This window comes from Triticum aestivum, chromosome 7A (assembly GCF_018294505.1).
Source record: "Triticum aestivum cultivar Chinese Spring chromosome 7A, IWGSC CS RefSeq v2.1, whole genome shotgun sequence".
NCBI lineage: Eukaryota > Viridiplantae > Streptophyta > Magnoliopsida > Poales > Poaceae > Triticum > Triticum aestivum.
In genome coordinates this window covers 112,965,106-112,988,227 of record NC_057812.1, presented here as the reverse complement: position 1 = coordinate 112,988,227, position 23,122 = coordinate 112,965,106, and the positions used below count along the sequence as shown (strand labels likewise).

Here is a 23,122-nt window from a genome sequence, read left to right as displayed (position 1 = left end):
ATACTTGGTTAGGAGATTCGCCACTGGCCTTACAGTATCCATCCCTATACAACATTGCGCAACGGAAAGAGGTTTCCGTTGCTACAGTGTTGGATACTATTCCGCTCAACATACAGTTTAGACGGTCTGTTATTGGTGACCGTTGGACTAGGTGGATACATCTTGTGCGTAGGTTAATGGAGGTTAACCTTTCGGATGTACCAGACACTATGCAATGGAAGCTTTCCAGCTCAGGTGTCTTCTCGGTTAAATCCATGTACATGGATTTGATTAATATCGGGACTATCCCGAGGACGGTTCATATTTGGAAAGTTAAGGTGCCCTTGAAGATAAAAGTTTTTATGTGGTTTGTGCATAAGGGTGTCATTCTTACTAAAGATAACTTAGTTAAGCGTAAGTGGGAAGGAAGTAAAAGATGTTGCTTTTGTGATCAGGATGAAACAATAGAACATCTATTTATCAATTGTCCACTTGCTAAACTGCTTTGGAGAACTATTCATGCTACATTCAACATAACTCCACCTCGCACGATATCACATTTGTTTGATAACTGGTTGACTGGAGTGGAGCCAAAGTCCGCGGCACATATCCGAGTGGGAGCATGTGCATTACTTTGGTCTCTATGGAATTGTCGCAATGACGTTGCCTTTAACAGACAAACTATTACCAACTTTTTGCAGGTCATCTTCAGAGCGTCTACTTGGATCCGTACGTGGTCATTACTCAGTCGTGCAGACCACAGGGAGCATATGGATATTGGGTGCACGGGATACTTACAACCGGTTTGGATGGCGGTCCAATAATAGGATATATGTTTAGTCTCCTAGTCTTTCTGGCGCCGGTTGTGATTTTTATTTTTGGCCGCTTGTGGCTTTTCTTTGCTTAGCATGATCTTTGTTAATTTTGAGACCTCTATTTGAAACCTTTGAGATATTTTTTTTAATAAATGGCTGTGTGCATCAAGAGATGCAGAGGCCGGGGGTATTCCTCCTTTTCAAAAAAAAAGGCTTCAGTGAGTACAAGATAGGTTGAGTCAGGAGGGATCAGAACAAAATAGCCCACAGCTTAGCGAGCCGAGCAAAGAGCTCTAGGGATTTCGTTCAAGTGGGTTCAGTGCCTGATGATGTGTTAGATAGCCTGGCTGATGATTGTAATGGTTTGGTCTAACCCTTTTGGGTAATGCTAAAAAAAACCATGAAAAGAGTACTGTATTTATCTTCGCATAGTTAAAACTCATCATATATTTAGGGATATCTAGTCTAGTTATTATAGATAAGATTGGCATAAGATAAGATAGCCTTATCAACAATTGTACGCGTCCTTAATTTCTCGGTCGCTCTCACACGCAGGTACCGTACGGCGCGCGTTATCCAGCTCCGGCGCGACGGTCCGTCGAACACGGAACGTCGGTTTTCAGAGGAGCTGCACCTGCATGCATGCATGCACGCGGTTGGCGGGACAACGTGTGGTGTGGGGCCCACACGTCAGCGCCGGATACCCGTCGCGCGGAACGATTCTCTTCCGCAACAGAATCCCCCGATACTGGATGGCAGGTCGTTATAACTTTTTTTCTTTTGAGAACGGCAGGTTGTTATTACTGGGGGAACGGGATCCCATATATATGCGCTCTCCCGCCGCGTGTGGTGGCTGGCTAGCTTCATTCCCTCGGGAATATACGGCGGCACTTGACTAGTATCTATCCATCCATCTCCTCTGACATACCTCGAGAGATCCCGTTCGCCGGAGCGGAGAGATCCGATCGGATCGGATCGGATCGGGTCGCGTCGCCATGGCCATGAACACGAGCAAGGCGGCGACGTCGGACAAGGGGCTGCAGGACATCGACGACTGGCTGCCCATCACCTCCTCCCGGAACGCCAAGTGGTGGTACTCGGCCTTCCACAATGTCACCGCCATGGTCGGCGCCGGCGTCCTCAGCCTGCCCTACGCCATGTCCGAGCTCGGATGGTACGCGCCCGCTCAGTCTCTCTTCTGCCATCTCTCGCTCCTGCTTGCTTACCATCAGATTGGATTTCGCCGCCTCCTCGATCGTACGTTCACTCGTTTAGATTAGATTGGATTCCTTTTCTAGATTAGCCTACCCCAGCCCGTGCATGGGTCAGCCGGCGTTCATGATCCGATTTATTTTGCCATGTCAAGATCCAACAGACTAGGCGGTGACCTGAGGTTTATAGTGAGGTTTTCAGATTGGAAACCATTTTGGCATCGCAATTACCACCACACATTATTTTCGAATCTGGGATAATATATCGGGAATTGAGATAAATTATGTGTCCGCGAATGCTGTTCTTTTTTTGTACTACGTGTGCATGCATTCATATACTGTTTTTATGATTCCTTTTCACAGGGGTCCTGGCGTGGCGGCGATGATCCTGTCGTGGGCGATCACCCTGTACACGCTGTGGCAGATGGTGGAGATGCACGAGTGCGTGCCCGGCAAGCGCTTCGACCGGTACCACGAGCTGGGCCAGCACGCCTTCGGCCAGAAGCTGGGCCTCTGGATCGTCGTCCCGCAGCAGCTCGTCGTCGAGGTCGGCGTCTGCATCGTCTACATGGTCACCGGCGGCAAGTCGCTCAAGAAGGTGCACGACCTGCTCCGCCCGGAGCACAGCCACCCCATCCGCACCAGCTACTTCATCTGCATCTTCGGCTCCGCCCACTTCCTCCTCTCCCAGCTCCCCAACTTCAACTCCATCACCGGCGTCTCCCTCGCTGCCGCCGTCATGTCGCTCAGCTACTCCACCATCGCCTGGGCGGCCTCGCTGCACCACGCCGGCAAGGCCGGGCCCGGCCACGTGGTCGACTACAGCATGACGGCGTCCACCACCCCCGGGAGGACCTTCAACTTCCTGAGCGCGCTCGGGGACGTGGCGTTCGCCTACGCCGGCCACAACGTGGTGCTGGAGATCCAGGCCACCATACCCTCCACGCCCGAGAAGCCGTCCAAGAAGCCCATGTGGCGGGGCGTCGTCCTGGCCTACATCGTCGTCGCCATCTGCTACCTCCCCGTCGCCTTCCTTGGCTACTACGTCTTTGGCAACGCCGTCGATGACAACATCCTCATCACCCTCGAGAGGCCCCGCTGGCTCATCGCCGCCGCCAACATGTTCGTCGTCATCCACGTCATCGGCAGCTACCAGGTTACCTCCTCGTCATCTAACGTCGCCTCTCTTTTGCCACTAGAAAATATACTAACCGCGCTTTGTGCATGGCACGCGTGGAGTGGCAGATCTATGCGATGCCGGTCTTCGACATGCTCGAGACCTTCCTGGTGAAGAAGCTGAGGTTCAAGCCCGGGTGGCCTCTTCGTCTCATCGCACGCTCGCTCTACGTTGGTACGTCAAGCATCTATACCCACATATCTTTTTGTTACACAAACTTTAAAGGAATGTACTTACTGAAGATTTACTCTAATGATATGATCTGTTCGTTCAGCATTCACCATGATCGTTGGCATCGCCATCCCCTTTTTCGGTGGGCTACTAGGGTTCTTTGGTGGTTTTGCATTTGCCCCAACAACCTACTTCGTAAGATTCAACCTAAACTTTTCTCTCTACTTCTTTTAATTAGTTTAGGGAACTATATACTACTTTTACTAGTTAGTTTCATCTATAGAAGTAAATCACATGATGAACCAGTTTGTTTCCTTAATTAATAACTGGATGGACTATAACTTCTTTGTATATATACAGCTTCCCTGCATTATGTGGCTGGCAATCAAGAAGCCAGTGAGGTTCAGCATGTCGTGGTGCATCAACTGGGTAAGTTTTCTCTAGTCTTTTCTTCTTTGCATAATCTGCCGCTGAATTCTCTAGATGATATCATCACAATCATAGAAACTCATAACTTGCTCAAAATCATCGGTGTCAGATCTGCATAATCATCGGCGTGCTTCTGTCCGTTTTGGCGCCCATCGGAGGCCTCCGTTCCATCATCATCAACTACAAGACGTACCAATTCTTCTCATGATCTGCTGGAAACGTGCATGCAGCAGTCCAGCTAGCTACTTAGATGCAGCGTATTATATGCATAGTGTGTGTTACCTTGTCATGTTTAAATTAGGCCAAAGAAATATTCGTGTGTTTGTGGATGTTGCTCGATCAGTTTGTGATAATTAAAGAGGATCAATGCCTAAATGGAGGTTCTCTCTTTAGATATTTGTGGGAATGTCAGTTTGGTAACCTACGGTCGGTCTTTTCAGCCGCCCGGGCTGCATGTTGATGCCCCAAGGTTTTTTGTCTAGATAAAGAAACAGAAACACAAAAATGTGTAAACTGAAGGTGTCGATGGTGTAATTTCAGTTATACAGAACGAAATAACGCAAAATACAGTAGAAGTGTAAGTGATTAACAAAGATGTAAGGATGGATGGATGAAAAGATGCCACAAATAAAATACATATATAAGGTTCAAAGATGAAAACCACACAGTTTTTAGATAAAAATACCTTGATGATGTTAAGCATTTCTAAAATCCTAAAATGATTACAATGTTGGTTCAAAACCGAGAACTCCACCTTGTTCAGCCATTCATGAGTTGCAACAATAAGGTGTCTTTTAGCGGGATTTTCTTATCCAATATATCCAAAAAATGGATCAGATTCTATCTAGAGATAACGGAACAAAAACAACAGAAAAAGCTCATGGTGCAACATACAATAAAAAGACTAAAACAAGGATGCCACGACGGGGGTGGGGTGGCAATATAGGGTGGAGAGCACCGGCCGATGCACAGAGTGGGTGTGGGGAGGTCGACGGATTCGGGTTCAAAGGGGAAGGAGATGCAGCAAGGGAACCCTGTTAACAGTGCCGACGGCCAATCACAGAGGGACTCCGACAGTGACGGAGAGGACCAGTGCATGAACTGTGTGGCGGAGTGGAAGCAACAGAAAAGGCTCGATTTATAAATTCCTTGGATTTGAGTACATTGCTTGCAAGGGTTGTTCTTCACATAACTTTTCCCTAATTTATGTGCTTGAACCTAACACTGCCGAAAGTGTTGTTCTAATCATTCATGTAATTTTTTTTGATTTTTTTGTGTGAAACTTTGACAAGCATTTTGATATCTTGCAAACTTTCATCACGATGTGATGTTCGTGGAAGACGTGGCAAAAAAACTTGATGCTCCAAAATGCGAGTGAAATAACATTTTGGAGTATCGACTTTGTTTTTTCTTTGCCACATTTTCCATGAATTTCATCTGATGATGAAATTTTGCAAGCTATTAAAACATTTTCAATGTTTCACATAAAAAATCAGACTGTTTTGATTTTTGTCATTCTTTTTTATTTTTACAATTCACACGACCTCACATGAGCTCGGGATCACAACAGCCGGCTCGGGGTTGCACTTACGATGTAGTAGGGGCGCACGCCGTCCAGCGCGCGGCACCAGCGGCTATACAAGTCGACAACCGTGGCCAGGTCAAAGACGAAGGTGCCCTGCTCCTCGGTGCCGGCGATGGAGCGCACGACGCCGGCGACGGCGTCCTTCTCCCTGCGCTTGAACACGCGCAGCTTCCGGCCCTTCACCGGGGGCCGCCGGCACCGACTGCATTTTGCTGCCTCCGACCATGTAATAGACCCTAGCATTTTGCAGTGGAGACCCTAAAGCTTTTGTTTCATCACAAACAAGTTTGCATTGGAGAGCCTAAGGCTTTTGTTTCATCACAAACAAGTTTGCATTGGACACCCTAAGGCTTTTGTTTCATCACAAACAAGTCGGGAGGATTTTGACTAGAAATTTTGGCAGCATAACACGTTGGTGGGGAAGCATCCAAATCAATAAGAATGATGATGTGCTATTCATTTCAAAATTCCTTCCAAGTCAGTTAGTACAGTGGATGAACCTTGACCCATTCCATCCTACCAAATCATTTACACATACTGCGGGCATCAACAGTGTATAGAGGCAACCCAGCCTCTAAGCTGGGTCCCACATATGAGCCTCTAACCTTAGCGTCTGAAGCTGCAGTGTGTTTACAAGACTGTTGCCTCTAACGTGGATCCTCTTTCAATTAAAAACAATAGAGCAGTACATACAACACCAGCTGACCAGTGGGTCCGGACCTTTACTTTTGAGCTTGGAGGCAGCCTCTTACGCTAGCATCGATGCTAGTGTTTTTGGGTTAGAGGCAGCAACACACAGTATGTAGAGGCAGCTGCTACACGCTTGGAGGCGGGCTTAGAGGCAGAAATATCACACACTGTGGATGCTCTAACAAGCTAATCCAACACCATCACAAACTAAAAAAAAAGCTCTGACAACTTCCACTACTCATCGTTATCCCTTCTATGCTTGTGTTGTCACTAGTAGAAAAGAGGGCAAAGGTCCAGGCCGGGTCTGTCCATTAGTTCCGGTTCAGTCCAGAATCGGGACCAATGGGGGCATTGGACCCGGTTCGTGATCTCAGGGGGCTGGCCGGGCCACGTGGGCCATTGGTCCTGGTTCGTCTGGACCTTTTGGTCCCGGTTGGTGGGACGAACCGGGACCAATGGGCCTCGCTCCTGGCCCACCACCATTGGTCCCGGTTGGTGGCTTGAACCGGGACCAAAGGCTCCCCTTTAGTCCCGGTTCATGCCACCAACCAGGACCAATGAGGTGCCTATATATACCCCCTCGCGTAAGAGCTGAGCACACTGCTCTGTTTTTTCTGGCTGAGGGGGAGAGGGCTTGGTGGTGCTCTAGCTCACCTCCTATGCACACAAGGTGTTCGATGGAATACCCGAGCCACACTACTTAAGCTTTCTCCTCTCCAAGCTCGACTTCCAAGCTCCATTTTCCTCAATATTTGTCTAGGTTTAGCGGTCTGTCACGCCCCGTCCCCGTCTTCACCGCCGTCGATCACCCGCGCCGAGCTCATCGCCGGCACCACCGTGGTGAGCCTCTTGTTCTTATCTTCTTTCTGAAAGGAAAAAATATTCTTACTTGTATGTTTACATAGATACTTGTATTATTTTCTTACTTTTATTATTTCATCTTATATAGTGCGATGGTTTTGGTATCCGCCCCCGTCGGCCCTCGTCTTGTCTATGATTCGGATGTGGTATATATATTATCTTTATAACTATTGGTTCATTTATTGTTTATGAAAATTATGCCGACCAACGTGAGATAGATTTTATTTATCTAGGATGTATGTGAACCGGAAATTCCAACCGACCCTATTGTCGAGAGGTTAAATTTAGTTGAAGAAGAAAACAATTTCTTGAAGGAAAAAATAAAAAAATTGAGGAGGAGAAGATGATATTGGAGTTGCATGTTGCGGATGTCGTCGATGATCACAAGATCAAGATGGATGCAATGCGCTTGAAGATTAGAAAGATTAGAAAATATGACATTCATACCGAGGCTTGGTATCATTATGTCGTTGGATCAATTGTTACCTTGGTTGCGATTATGATCGCATTTGTTTTCGCATTAAAATGTTTTACATAGTTTTAATGTATGGTTTAATTAATTAGATGCTCTGGAGAGCTATATGTTGTTAGATGAGAACTATGTATGTACTTTGGTTTTAATGTGATGATGAACTTCTATTAATTTGGACACTTAATTATATATAATGCACGCAGATGAACCGGCAATGGATGTACGGTGACAGACACACCTCCGAGTACATTAAGGGCGTGCATGAGTTTCTCGATGCGGCTGAGGCAAACAAGCAGAATGGTTTTATGTGTTGTCCATGCACTGAATGTGGGAATACGATGTCTTACTCTAACCGGAAAATCCTTCACTCCCACTTGCTTTACAAGGGTTTCATGCCACACTATAATATTTGGACGAGGCACGGAGATATAGGGGTTATGATGGAAGACGGCGAAGAAGAAGAGTACGATGGCAACTATGTGCCCCCTGAATACGGTGATGCTGCAACGGGGGGAGCTGGTGAAGATCAAGAGGAACCAGACGATGTGCCCAATGATGCTGCAACGGGTGAAGCTGCTGAAGATCAAGAGGAACCAGACGATGTCCCTGATGATGATGATCTCCACCGGGTCATTGTCGATGCAAGGACGCAATGCGAAAGTCAAAAGGAGAAGCTGAAGTTCGATCGCATGTTAGAGGATCACAAAAAAGGGTTGTACCCCAATTGCGAAGATGGCAACACAAAGCTCGGTACCGTAGTGGAATTGCTGCAGTGGAAGGCAGAGAATGCTGTGCCTGACAAAGGATTTGAGAAGCTACAGAAAATATTGAAGAAGAAGCTTCCAAAGGATAACGAATTGCCCGACAGTACATACGCAGCAAAGAAGGTCGTATGCCCTCTAGGATTGGAGGTGGAGAAGACACATGCATGCCCTAATGACTGCATCCTCTACCGCGGTGCATACAAGGATTTGAACGCATGCCCGGTATGCGGTGCATTGCGGTATAAGATCAGACGAGATGGCCCTGGTGATGTTGATGGCGAGCCCCCCAGGAAGAGGGTTCCTACGAAGGTGATGTGGTATGCTCCTATAATACCACGGTTGAAACGTCTGTTCAGAAACGGAGAGCATGCCAAGTTGATGCATGGCACAGTGAGGTTGTAAGAAAGACGGGAAGTTGAGAGCACCCGCTGACGGGCCGCAGTGGAGAAAAATCGAGAGAAAGTATTGGGATGAGTTTGCAAAGGACCCAAGTAACGTATGGTTTGCTTTAAGTGCGAATGGCATTAATCCTTTCGGGGAGCAGAGCAGCAATCAAAACATCTGGCCCGTGACTCTATGTATGTATAACCTTCCTCCTTGGATGTGCATGAAGCGGAAGTTCATTATGATGTCAGTTCTCATCCAAGGCCCTAAGCAACCCGGCAACGACATTGATGTGTACCTAAGGCCATTAGTTGAAGAACTTTTACAGTTGTGGAATGGAAACGGTGTACGTACGTGGGATGAGCACAGACAGGAGGAATTTAACCTAAAGGCGTTGCTGTTCGTGACCATCAACGATTGGCCCGCTCTCAGTAACCTTTCAGGACAGACAAACAAAGGATACCACGCATGCATGCACTGTTTAGATGACACTAAAAGTATATACCTGGACAAATGCAGAAAGAATGTGTACCTGGGCCATCGTCGATTTCTTCCGACCAACCATCAATGTCGAAATAAAGGCAAGCATTTCAAAGGCGAGGCAGATCACTGGAAGAAGCCTGACATGCGTACCGGTGATCATGTACTTGCTATGGTCAATGATTTACACATAATCTTTGGAAAGGGTCCCGGTGCACTAGCTGTTCCGAATGACGCTGAGGGACACGCACCCATGTGGAAGAAGAAATCTATATTTTGGGACCTACCCTACTGGAAAGACCTAGAGGTCCGCTCTTCAATCGACGTGATGCACATGACGAAGAACCTTTGCGTGAACCTGCTAGCCTTCTTGGGCGTGTATGGAAAGACAAAAGATACACCTGAGACACGGGAGGACCTGCAACGTTTGCACGAAAAAGATGGCATGCTTCCGAAGCAGTATGAAGGTCCTGCCAGCTACGCTCTTACGAAAGAAGAGAAAGAAATCTTCTTTGAATGCCTGCTCAGTATGAAGGTCCCGACTGGCTTCTCGTCGAATATAAAGGGAATAATAAATATGCCAGAGAAAAAGTTCCAGAACCTAAAGTCTCATGACTACCACGTGATTATGACGCAACTGCTTCCGGTTGCATTGAGGGGGCTTCTACCGGAAAACGTCCGATTAGCCATTGTGAAGCTATGTGCATTCCTCAATGCAATCTCTCAGAAGGTGATCGATCCAGAAATCGTACCAAGGCTAAGGAGTGATGTGGCGCAATGTCTTGTCAATTTCGAGCTGGTGTTCCCACCATCCTTCTTCAATATCATGACGCACGTCCTAGTTCATCTAGTCGACGAGATTGTCATTCTGGGGCCCGTATTTCTACACAATATGCTCCCCTTTAAGAGGTTCATGGGAGTCCTAAAGAAATATGTCTGTAACCACGCTAGGCCAGAAGGAAGCATCTCCATGGGCCATCAAACAGAGGATGTCATCGGGTTTTGTGTTGACTTCATTCCTGGCCTTAAGAAGATAGGTCTCCCTAAATCGCGGTATGAGGGGAGACTGACTAGAAAAGGCACTCTTGGAAGTGACTTAATAATATGCAGGGACGGATATTCTTGGTCTCAAGCACACTACACAGTTCTACAAAACTCTACCTTGGTGACCCCGTATGTCGATGAACACAAGAACAGTCTGCGCTCCAAACACCCGGAGAAGTGCGACGACTGGATTACATGTGAACACATCAGGACTTTTAGCAGTTGGTTGGAAGCATGTCTCAGAGGTGACAACATTATTTGTGATGAGTTGTACTTGTTGTCCAGGGTACCATCTTTGACTGTATTGATTTACAAAGGATACGAGATAAATGGGAATACATTTTACACGATTGACCAAGACCAAAAGAGCACCAAACAAAACAGCGGTGTCCGCTTTGATGCAACAACTGAGAGGGGAAATGACACATATTATGGTTACATAGTGGACATATGGGAACTTGACTACGGACATGATTTTAAGGTCCCTTTGTTTAAGTGCAAATGAGTCAATCTGTCAGGAGGCGGGGTACAGGTAGACCCACAGTACGGAATGACAATAGTGGATCTGAAAAATCTTGGGTACACTGACAAACCGTTCGTCCTAGCCAATGATGTGGCACATGTTATCTATGTGAAGGACATGTCTACCAGACCGAGAAAAAGAAAATATAAGGAAGCGAATACATCATACGATGAGCCAAAGCGCCACATAGTTCTTTCATGAAAAAGGGACATCCTGTGAGTGGAGGGCAAGACAGACATGTCTGAAGATTATGAAAAGTTTCATGAAATTCCTTCCTTCAAAGTCAAGGCTGACCCAAGCATCCTGATATACGATGAAGATTATCCATGGTTACGGCGCAATAAGCAAATGACACAAGCGAAGAAAAAGTGAAGACTTTCTCCCCCAACTATTATGATGATACCATGCCAACTTTGTAACAGACGAGTATGATACCATTGTCCATTTTATACATGCACATGCTATGCCAACTTTTTCAGAGTTCATTTGAAAACTATGAATTTAGGTCGAATTTTCTCTATAGGTGCATCTATGTTCATTTTTTAGTAAAGTTAATCACAAACTTATGATTCACACAAATTTCAAGGAATTCAAATTTTAACTATTCAAATTTGAAAACTAATGGCACTAACAAAAAGTTTATAATTTTTCTAAAACTAATGACACTAACAGAAAGTTTATAATTTTGCTGACCTAAAAGCAAAAAGAATTAAAAAATAAAGCAAAAAAGAAAAGAAAATAAATAATACACAAAACAAAACAAAAAACTGGAAAAAAAATAAAAATAGCAACAATAAGTATTTTGTTGTAAGTAGAAACGAAATAAAATAAATAAAGCAACAAAGAAAACAAAAAAAAAACAAAAAAAGTGTTTTCAAATTTGAAAACTAATGGCACTAACAGAAATTTTATAATTTTTCTAAAACTAAAAGCAAAAAGAATTAAAAAATAAAGCAAAAAACAAAAGAAAATAAATAATGCAGAAAACAAAACAAAAAAACTGGAAAAAAATAGGGCTCGCCCCTGGCCCATGACCATTAGTCCCTGTTTGTGCCACAAACTGGGACTAAAGGGTTGGTCCTCGTTGCGCTCGGAGTTTAGTCCCACCTCGCCAATCGAAGAGCGCTCACAACGGTTTATAAGCCCGTCTCTCTCTGCCTTGTTGAGCTCCTCTCAAAGTGAAAGTAGATGCCCCTATACAGGGAATTTGACCTAAATTCATAATGAATTTCTCTTAAATTTATAGAAATTGATTATGAATTTAGGTCGAATTTTCTCTATAGGTGCATCTATGTTCATTTTTTTAGTAAAGTTAATCACAAACTTGTGATTCACACAAATTTCAAAGAATTCAAATTTTAACTATTCAAATTTGAAAACTAATGACACTAATAGAAAGTTTATAATTTTTCTAAAACTAATGGCACTAACAGAAAGTTTATAATTTTGCTGACCTAAAAGCAAAAAGAATTAAAAAATAAAGCAAAATACAAAAGAAAATAAATAATGCAGAAAACAAAACAAAAAAACTGAAAAAAAACAAAAATAGCAACAATAAGTATTTTGTTGTAAGTAGAAACAAAATAAAATAAATAAAGTAACAAAGAAAACAAAAAAAACTAAAAAAGTGATTTCAAATTTGAAAACTAATGGCACTAACAAAAAGTTTATAATTTTTCTAAAATTCAAGCAAAAAGAATTAAAAAATAAAGCAAAAAACAAAAAAATAATAATGCAGAAAACAAAACAAAAAAATGAAAAATAGCAACAATAAGTATTTTGTTATAAGTAGAAACAAAATAAAATAAATAAAGCAACAAAGGAAAAAAAACTGCCACCTATTGGGCCACCACGGCCTGAATACGACTAGAAACCCAGCCTGGGCCAGGATTCAGGCCCGCAGAAGGCCCAATAGGCCCACAAGCAGAGATGTGTCAGATTAGGCCCATAGGCCTGCAGTTCAGAGGAGTTCCAGAGGGAAGAGGCAGCAGAGCTTATAAACAGGTGTTGGCCGCTCTCAACTAGCGAGGTGGGACTAAACTCCCACCACCGCGCCAGCGCAAGGCCATTGGTCCCGGTTGGTGGCACCAACCGGGACTAAAGCGGGGCATTGGTCCCGGTTCGTGCCACGAACCGGGACCAATGCCCCGCTTTAGTCCCGGTTGGTGCCACCAACCGGGACCAAAGGCCTCTTAACCGGGACCAAAGGGCGGGAAGCGGCGGCCTTTGGTCCCGGTTGGTGGCACCAACCGGGACTAAAGGGGGCATTGGTTCCGGTTTGTGCCACGATCCGGGACCAATACTCTGTCTATATATACAGCACTTGTGAAAAAAATTCAGTTCTTCGATCCCGCCCCGACGATGCCGCCAGACTGCCCCTCTGTGCCTCGCCGTCGCCGTCGTCGCCCCTGCCTCCGACGCCGTCCCGCGCCGCCCAGACACCGTCGCCACCCTGCACCGCCCCGCGCCGTCGTGGTCACCTCCCCGCGCCGCCCCGATAATATTATTTTCCCATGTATGTATGTCGTTGTTGTCGATATACCCCAAACCCTTGAAGCGTTGTCGAGGCCACCCCAAACCCTAGAGAAGCAGTGTCGAGGCCACTAATTAATATTAGTTCTACATTTTCCACTAATATATCCATCTGTCATGTTTGAATAATAATTGCCATGTTGTAAATATTTGTAGAAACTATGGACACCGCCCGAGACGAAGTACAAGAAGAGTTGTTGGGGGACATAATCGCACGGGGAAGTGATGCCGTCTGCTCGTTGTTTCTCAACGACACCGATGGTCTGGAAGCAGCTGGCTATGATTATGATGGCTCTGGTGACCCAATGTCGGTGCAAGAAGGAGACCGTGAGGACGGCTCCGGTGACCCAATGCTGGTGCAAGAAGGAGACCGTGATGACGGCTCCGGTGACCGAACCGAGTCCGGCCAGGTATATATATTAGTTAAGCCTGTGCTGACTAGCTAATTGATGCATTCATTGTTTTGGTATGTACACATATTAATTAAGTCTTTGTTCTTTTTTCTAGCCCTCCGAATCGAGAACAACTTCGGTAAAGAGACGAGGCCCGAAGAAAAAGTTGAGCTCGGATGAAAGGTTTGAGATCATAGCAATCGCGCCCGACAGCCAACCGATTGAACCCATCCGGACAAAGAACGCATTTGTTGCTCAGTGCGGGGTTCGGGTTAGGGACAAGATCCCGATCAGCATCCAGCAATGGTTAAAGCCGGCTACAGAAGACCCTGAGGTGTCTTATGTCAATGATATGCAGAAAAATGATCTTTGGACTGAACTGAAGTCAAATTTCATCCTACCACCAGAGGATGATCCGGAGAAGCCAGTTAAAGAGCAATTAATCAAGTCTTTTGCTCTTAAGAGGATGGCAGACCTATTCAGGAGGTGGAAGAAAGAGCTGAATAAGTTTGTTGATTAAAAAGAGACACCTGAATTCAAGGGAAGATATGAGAAGATCAGAGATTACTGGCCCGCGTTTGTGGCCCACAATACATCGGAAAAAAGTAAGAAGATGTCGGCGACAAACAAGCAAAATGCTGCGAAGAAGAAGCATCACCATCGCACGGGGTCAGGTGGCTACCTCGTAGCCCGGCCTAAGTGGGCCAAGGCTGAGAATGATCTGGTTGATAAAGGGATCGAACCAGAGACAATTAACTGGCCAGACCGTTGCCGGACTTGGTTCTTCGGGGCTGGCGGAAACTTGGACCCTGTATCAGGGAAGTGCATTTGGACGGACGAGCAAATTGAAATACCAGTCAAGAGGCTTAAGCACTATATCGAAGCAGCGCAGCAAGGGACGTTCGTTCCAGACAGAGAGAACGACGAGCTCACAATGGCCCTCAGGAATCCTGAGCACCCTGGACGGACACGAGGCACACCAGGCTCCATTCCGTGGAAGGCTGGGTTTCCGGTCGCAGGCGGTTACAAATGCCACGAGAGGAGGAAGAAAGTGGAGCAGACCCAACTGCAGGCGCTGCATGCTAGGGTACAAGCGATAGAGGAACGAGAAGAAAATCGCAGCAAACGAACTGCCGAAGCTTCCCCCGAAGCTACCCCGCCATCTCAGTGGAGAAGCAGCGTGGCTTCCACTGAGCTACTTCAGCCGGAGCATGTCTTGACGGCTCCTTCCAGCTATCCCGTGGATGCTATCACGGAGTCTCAAAATTGCCACCTTATGACGCAATGGATTAATATGAAGGTCAAGGCGGCTGTTGGCTCTGTTTTTCCTACTGAACCCGGCGCAACTTTTCACTGCCGGCCGATTCCAGAAGGATATGCTAGGGTGATGGTGGATGAAATAACGGAGGGATTTGAGAACCTCCAGCTTGACCACCCTACCGGTGAAGGGGAGACTCGGCTGGGTTCTGCTCTGAAGACTCCATGCCTATGGCGGAAGGAGCTCATCAACCTTCCGAACTGGACGCCTCCGCCTCCTCCTCCTCCTCCGGTGAGTCAGGGCACTCCGCCTCCTCCACCGCCTCCTCCTCCGGCGAGTGACAATCAGGGCACTCAGCCGGCTCCTTCTCCGGCGCGTGGCGGCACTCTGCCTCCTCCGCCTGCGCCAGCGCGCCCGAGCAGCCAGCCTCCTCCTTTTCCGCCTCGTCAGCAAGGGCGGAAGAGACCCACCGCCGCTCCGGCTGCTCTGGCGCGTCGTAGTCCTTCTCCGCCTTGTAAGCAAGTAAAGAAGACAACCGCTCTGTCTGCTCTGACGGCGTCTAGCAATACAACCAGAGGCGGGAGGACATACATATTTGGTCCTTCTCTGAAGACTCCAGAGAAGTTACCATACGAGAGGACCCCGGAGGAGAACGCCGAGATCGCGCGAGAAGTGAGGAACTTCTTTGAAGGGGTGAAAGCAAAGAAACATCCACCTCCGGAGGAGAAGGTAGATCCGGTGAAAGCGAAACGCACTCTGGCTGCCCTGACAAAACCACCCAAGTCTCCGCCGAAAGGCAACTATGAGCGCATTATTGGAAAAGCATTTGCCGAAGCGGAGCGGTCGGGAAGTACTGTCAGTGATCAAAGGATGAAAGAACGACGAGGTGGGAAACAAATTGCCCATCTCGGCGAACAAGCGAAGCAATTGTGCCCCCTGCTCAAGGTGCCTAGCGACATCGTCGCTAATGATCCAAGGATGGTGCCCGGTTATAGTAATCTTGGAGATTACCTGCCTGACGATGTACATTATGATTTCTTGGAGGTGCAGATACAAAGATACGAGTACGGGAAGCCTCTCGTCAAAGATGAAAGATCTCTATAAACGATGATGCGAAGATTGCATGATTGGTACTTGAAAATCTGCAGAGAGTCTGGGGGGGAGGAATACTTTGTATGTGAGAGTTAAAAAGGAGCATGACCTCGTTGGAATTGAACTGTTGCCTATTCCATTTGAGGAGTTCTTTCAGTTTTTCAATAAATTGGCCCTATAAAGCAACGGTCACTTGCTACTGTCTGTAAGTAGTACTATTTCTATCATTAAGTCTCTCTATATAGCTCAGCTCTTTCATTGCATGTATTTATAATTATCCTCACTATATTATGCAGATTGAAGATCGTCGAATTGAAGAAAAGACAAATGGGTGATATTGGGTTCATTAACACAAATCTCATAGATGCAACTGAGGTTAAATTTCATGCCGCGGATACCGAGGCCAACTTGCTACGATCGTTGGTAATAAATGAAAACAAAGATATAATACTCTTTCCTTACAACTTCAAGTGAGTGTTACTGTCTTATGGATATTTGGTTTCCCTTATATATTAGTCAAGGTTATAGTAATGTAATTGATGAGTTATGCATGCATGCGCAGGTTCCACTATATTCTTCTAGAGATTAAGCTTGAGCAGGGAGTAGTAACTATCTTGGACTCTAAACGAAAAGATCCCCAGGAGTATGCGGACATGACTCAAATGCTCGAGAAGTAAGTTAAATCGATCATTATCCACCATATTAGTAACTTTGTTCATTTCTGATATCAAGTAATTGTTTTCTTTGTCTAGCAGGGTTTGGAGAAAATTCACCAAAAAAGCTCCGGGACTGCCGAAGAAGCTGGAATTTAGACACCCGAAAGTAAGTACTATAGTAGCATGTTTCACGCATCTCCTAGTGATTCAAGCACTAGTTTCATCAATACCATTTGGCATTCTTGCTTATCAGTTTGATTGACCTCTATTTCTTGTAAAGTGGTTGTGGCAGGAACAAGGGAATGATTTCTGTGGATACTACGTTTGCGAGTCCATCCGCCACACGACCTGTGAGCGGGGCTACTCTGACGAACAATATGAAGTGCGTAAATAACAATATTCACAATTTTATTTTATTACCATCATTTGTGTTGAGTTTCATTCATTCATATATATATATGTATTGACCCCCTTCTTCAAATTAGATGTTTCGGAAGCGGGATGAACTCCTAGCACCAGCTCGCATGCGAGCAATTCAAGAGGAATTGGCGGCATTCTTTCTTGACCACGTGATCGCTGAAGACGGAGAATACTATGTGGACCATGCGTCCATATGTTAGGAGATTATATTTGTAAGAGATAATTATTGTATATATGTAGCCGGTAGTGTCGGATAGATATACGAGAACTTGTTGTTCGACCAATCTCTTGGAGAAGGAGAGGTGGTCGATATCACTTCTCTCTGTATGCATATATGTTCATGACGATCTTCTGTTTCCTTCGTTTGCTTACTAGCTAGCTAGCGTGTCTAGTCCTCTCTATACGTATGTATAGTACGTAGCGTCGACCAAGCACGGACATAAGAGAGGACACTTCTCTCTATTAATTATAGCTAGCTAACACAATATATGAAACACCTAAATGTTGGAAATATGCCCTAGAGGCAATAATAAATTGATTATTATTATATTTCCTTGTTCATGATAATCGTTTATTATCCATGCTAGAATTGTATTGATAGGAAACTCAGATACATGTGTGGATACATAGACAACACCATGTCCCTAGTAAGCCTCTAGTTGACTAGCTCGTTAATCAATAGATGATTACGGTTTCCTGACCATGGACATTGGATGTCGTTGATAACGGGATCACATCATTAGGAGAATGATGTGATGGACAAGACCCAATCCTAAGCCTAGCACAAGATCATATAGTTCGTATGCTAAAGCTTTTCTAATGTCAAGTATCATTTCCTTAGACCATGAGATTGTGCAACTCCCAGATACCGTAGGAGTGCTTTGGGTGTGCCAAACGTCACAACGTAACTGGGTGGCTATAAAGGTACACTACGGGTATCTCTGAAAGTGTCTGTTGGGTTGGCACGAATCGAGATTGGGATTTTGTCACTCCGTGTAAACGGAGAGGTATCTCTGGGCCCACTCGGTAGGACATCATCATAATGTGCACAATGTGACCAAGGGGTTGATCACGGGATGATGTGTTACGGAACGAGTAAAGAGACTTGCCGGTAACGAGATTGAACAAGGTATCGGTATACCGACGATCGAATCTCGGGCAAGTACCATACCGCTAGACAAAGGGAATTGTATACGGGATTGATTGAGTCCTTGACATCGTGGTTCATCCAATGAGATCATTGTGGAACATGTGGGAGCCAACATGGGTATCCAGATCCCGCTGTTGGTTATTGACCGGAGAACATCTCGGTCATGACTACATGTCTCCCGAACCTGTAGGGTCTACACACTTAAGGTTCGATGACGCTAGGGTTATAAAGGAAGTTTGTATGTGGTTACCGAATGTTGTTCGGAGTCCCGGATGAGATCCCGGACGTCACGAGGAGTTCCGGAATGGTCCGGAGGTAAAGATTTATATATAGGAAGTCCTGTTTCGGCCATCGGGACAAGTTTCGGGGTCATCGGTATTGTACCGGGACCACCGGAAGGGTCCTGGGGGCCCACCGGGTGGGGCCACCTGCCCCGGGGGGCCACATGGGCTGTAGGGGGTGCGCCTTGGCCTACATGGGCCAAGGGCACCAGCCCCTAGAGGCCCATGCGCCAAGATATAGGAAAAAGGGGAGAGTCCTAAAAGGGGAAGGCACCTCCGAGGTGCCTTGGCGAGGATGGACTCCTCCCCCCCTCTTAGCCGCACCCCTTCCTTGGAGGAAGGGGCAAGGCTTAGCCTCCCCCCTCTCCCCTGCCCCTATATATAGTGGAGGGGAGGGAGGGCATCCATACCTGAGCCCTTGGCGCCTCCCTCCCTCCCGTGACATCTCCTCCTCTCCCGTAGGTGCTTGGCGAAGCCCTGCAGGATTGCCACGCTCCTCCATCGCCACCACGCCGTTGTGCTGCTGCTGGATGGAGTCTTCCTCAACCTCTCCCTCTCTCCTTGCTGGATCAAGGCGTGGGAGACATCGTCGAGCTGTACGTGTGTTGAACGCGGAGGTGCCGTCCGTTCGGCACTAGGATCATCGGTGATCTGAATCACGACGAGTACGACTCCATCAACCCCGTTCACTTGAACGCTTCCGCTTAGCGATCTACAAGGGTATGTAGATGCACTCTTCTTTCTACTCGTTGCTGGTCTCTCCATAGATAGATCTTGGTGATACGTAGGAAAATTTTTGAATTTCTGCTACGTTCCCCAACAGTGGCATCATGAGCTAGGTCTATTGCGTAGATTCTTTGCACGAGTAGAACACAAAGTAGTTGTGGGCGTCGATATTGTTCAATATGCTTGCCGTTACTAGTCTTATCTTGATTCGGCGGCATCGTGGGATGAAGCGGCCCGGACCAACCTTACACGTACGCTTACGTGAGACCGGTTCCACCGACAAACATGCACTGGTTGCATAAGGTGGCTGGCGGGTGTCTGTCTCTCCCACTTTAGTCGGATCGGATTCGATGAAAAGGGTCCTTATGAAGGGTAAATAGCAATTGGCATATCACGTTGTGGTTCATGCGTAGGTAAGAAACGTTCTTGCTAGAAACCCATAGCAGCCACGTAAAACATGCAAACAACAATTAGAGGACGTCTAACTTGTTTTTGCAGGGTATGCTATGTGATGTGATATGGCCAAAAAAAGGATGTGATGAATGATATATGTGATGTATGAGATTGATCATGTTCTTGTAATAGGAATCACGACTTGCATGTCAATGAGTATGACAACCGGCAGGAGCCATAGGAGTTGTCTTTATTTATTTGTGACCTGCGTGTCAACTTAAACGTCATGTAATTACTTTACTTTATTGCTAACCGTTAGCCATAGTAGTAGAAGTAATAGTTGGCGAGGCAACTTCATGAAGACACGATGATGGAGATCATGGTGTCATGCCGGTGACGATGATGATCATGGAGCCCCGAAGATGGAGATCAAAAGGAGCAAAGTGATGATGGCCATATCATGTCACTATTTGATTGCATGTGATGTTTATCATGTTTATGCATCTTATTTGCTTAGAACGACGGTAGTAAATAAGATGATCCCTTACAACAATTTCAAGAAGTGTTCTCCCCTAACTGTGCACCGTTGCGACAGTTCGCTGTTTCAAAACATCACGTGATGATCGGGTGTTTTATTCAGACGTTCAAATACAACGGGTGTTGACGAGCCTAGCATGTACAGACATGGCCTCGGAACACACGCGAAACACTTAGGGTTAACTTGACGAGCCTAGCATGTACAGACATGGCCTCGGAACACGGAGACCGAAAGGTCGAACATGAGTCGTATAGAAGATACGATCAACATGAAGATGTTCACCGATGATGACTAGTCCGTCTCACGTGATGATCGGACACGGCCTAGTTTGACTCGGATCATGTAATCACTTAGATGACTAGAGGGATGTCTATCTGAGTGGGAGTTCATAAGATGAACTTAATTATCCTGAACATAGTCAAAAGGTTTTTGCAAATTATGTCGTAGCTCACGCTATAGTTCTACTGTTTAGATATGTTCCTAGAGAAAATATAGTTGAAAGTTGATAGTAGCGATTATGCGGACAGTAGAAAGCTTATGTCCTTAATGCACCGCTCAGTGTGCTGAACCCCAAACGTCGTCTGTGGATGTTGCGAACATCGGACATACACGTTTTGATAACTACGTGATAGTTCAGTTAAACAGTTTAGAATTGAGGCACCAAAGACGTTTTTGAAACATCGCGAAACATATGAGATGTTTTGAGGGCTGAAATTGGGATTTCAGGCTCGTGCCCATGTCAAGAGGTATAAGACCTCCGATGACTTTCTTAACCTGCAAACTAAGGAGAAAAGCTCAATTGTTGTGCTTGTGCTCAGATTGTCTGAGTACAACAATCGCTTGAATCGAGTGGGAGTTGATCTTCCAGATAAGACAGTGATGGTTCTCCGAAGTCATTACCACCAAGCTGTTAGAGCTTCGTGATGAACTATAACATATCAGGGATAGATATGATGATCCTTGAGGTATTCGCGATGTTTGACACCGCGAAAGTAGAAATCAAGAAGGAGCATCAATTGTTGATGGTTGGTGAAACCACTAGTTTCAAGAAGGGCAAGGGCAAGAAGGGATACTTCATGAAACGGCAAATCAGCTGCTGCTCTAGTGAAGAAACCCAAGGTAAAACCCAAACCCGAGACTAAGTGCTTCTGTAATAAGGGGAACAACCACTAGAGCAGAATTACCCTAGATACTTGGTAGATAAGAAGGCTGGCAAGGTGGATAGAAGTATATTGGATATACATTGTGTTAATGTGTACTTTGCTAGTACTCCTAGTAGCACCAGGGTATTAGATACCGGTTCGGTTGCTAAGTGTTAGTAACTCGAAATAAAGAGCTACGGAATAAAGGGAGACTAGCTAAAGGTGAGCTGACGATATGTGTTGGAAGTTTTTTCGAGCTTGATATGATCAAACATCGCACGCTCCCTCTACCAAAGAGATTGGTGTTAAACCTAAATAATTGTTATTTGGTGTTTGCGTTGAGCATAGACATGATTGGATTACGTCTATCGCAATACGGTTATTCATTTAAGGAGAATAATGGTTACTCTGTTTATTTGAATAATACCTTCAATGGTCTTACACCTAAAATGAATGGTTTATTAAATCTCGATCGTAGTGATACACATGTTCATGCCAAAAGATAGTAATGATAGTACCACCTACTTGTGGCACTGCCACGTAAGTCATATCGGTATAAAACGCATGAAGAAGCTCCATATTGATGGATCTTTGGGCTCACTCGTTTTTGAAAAGTTTGAGACATGCGAACCATGTCTATTGGTGTATATGCATGAAGAAACTCCATGCAAATGGACCGTTTTGACTCACTTGATTTTGAATCACTTGGGACATGCAAATCATACCACATGGGCAAGATGACTGAAAAGCCTCGTTTTCAGTAAGATGGAACAAGATAGCAACTTGTTGGAAGTAACACATTTTGATGTGTGCAGTCCAATGAGTGCTGAGGCATGCAGTGAATATCGTTATGTTCTTACTTCACAGATGATTCGAGTAGATGTTGAGTATATTTACTTGATGAATCACGAGTCTGAATTATTGAAAGGTTCAATTAATTTTAGTGTGAAGTTGAAAGATCGTCGTGACAAGAGGATAAAAGATCTATGATATGATCATAGAGATGAATATCTGAATCACGAGTTTGGCATAGAATTAAGACATTGTGGAAATTGTTTCACAACTGATACAGCCTGGAACACCATAGTGGGATGGTGTGTCCGAACATCATAGTTGCACCCTATTGGATATGGTGCGTACCTTGATGTCTCTTATCAAATTACCACTATCGTTCATGGGTTAGGCATTAGAGACAACCACATTCACTTTAAATAGGGCACCACATAATTTCGTTGAGACGACACCGTATGAACTATGGTTTGGAGAAACCTAAGTTGTCGTTTCTTAAAAGTTTGGGGCTGCGACGCTTATATGAAAAAGTTTCAGGTTGATAAGCTCGAACCCAAAGCGGATAAAATGCATCTTCATAGGAAACCCAAAACAGTTGGGTATACCTCCTAATTCAGATCCGAAAGCAATATGGATTGTTTCTTGAATCGGGTCCTTTTTCGAGGAAAGGTTTCTCTCGAAAGAATTGAGTGGGAGGATGGTGGAGACTTGATGAGGTTATTGAACCGTCACTTCAACAAGTGTGTAGCAGGGCACAGGAAGTTGTTCCTGTGGCACCTACACCAATTGAAGTGGAAGCTTATGATAGTGATCATTAAGTTTCGGATCAAGTCACTACCGAACCTCGTAGGGTGACAAGGATACGTACTACTTCAGAGTGGTACAGTAATCCTGTCTTGGAAGTCATGTTGCTAGACAACAATGAACCTACGAGCTATGGAGAAGCGATGGTGGGCCCGGATTCCGATAAATGGCTCAAGGCCATAAAACCCGAGAGAGGATCCATGTATGAAAACAAAGTGTAGACTTTGGAAGAACTACTTGATGGTCGTAAGGCTGTTAGGTACATATGGATTTTGAAAGGAAGACAGACAATGATGGTAAGTGTCACCATTGAGAAAGCTCGACTTGTCGTTAAGATGTTTTTCGACAAGTTCAAGGAGTTGAC

The 23,122-nt window shown here is 45.5% G+C and overlaps 1 protein-coding gene across 1 annotated transcript; it reads left to right on the top strand.

Moving 5' to 3' along the window:
- The first annotated feature begins 1,615 nt into the window (after window positions 1-1,615).
- Window positions 1,616-4,178, top strand: LOC123150258 (lysine histidine transporter 2). The gene is made up of 6 exons (XM_044570091.1): window positions 1,616-1,968; window positions 2,369-3,161; window positions 3,251-3,356; window positions 3,457-3,548; window positions 3,714-3,782; window positions 3,892-4,178. Exons 1-6 carry the CDS (start codon window positions 1,790-1,792, stop codon window positions 3,988-3,990), a joined length of 1,338 nt encoding a protein of 445 aa, XP_044426026.1. The 5' UTR covers window positions 1,616-1,789; the 3' UTR covers window positions 3,991-4,178.
- Window positions 4,179-23,122: the final 18,944 nt, after the last annotated feature.

Excerpts from the sequence above, each read along its gene's own strand:
- LOC123150258 (XM_044570091.1), top strand. The coding sequence starts at position 1,790 with ATGGCCATGAACACGAGCAAGGCGGCGACGTCGGACAAGGGGCTGCAG. Across the intron at positions 3,162-3,250 it reads ACGTCATCGGCAGCTACCAG|ATCTATGCGATGCCGGTCTT; the intron begins GTTACCTCCTCG and ends GTGGAGTGGCAG. Across the intron at positions 3,357-3,456 it reads CGCACGCTCGCTCTACGTTG|CATTCACCATGATCGTTGGC; the intron begins GTACGTCAAGCA and ends CTGTTCGTTCAG.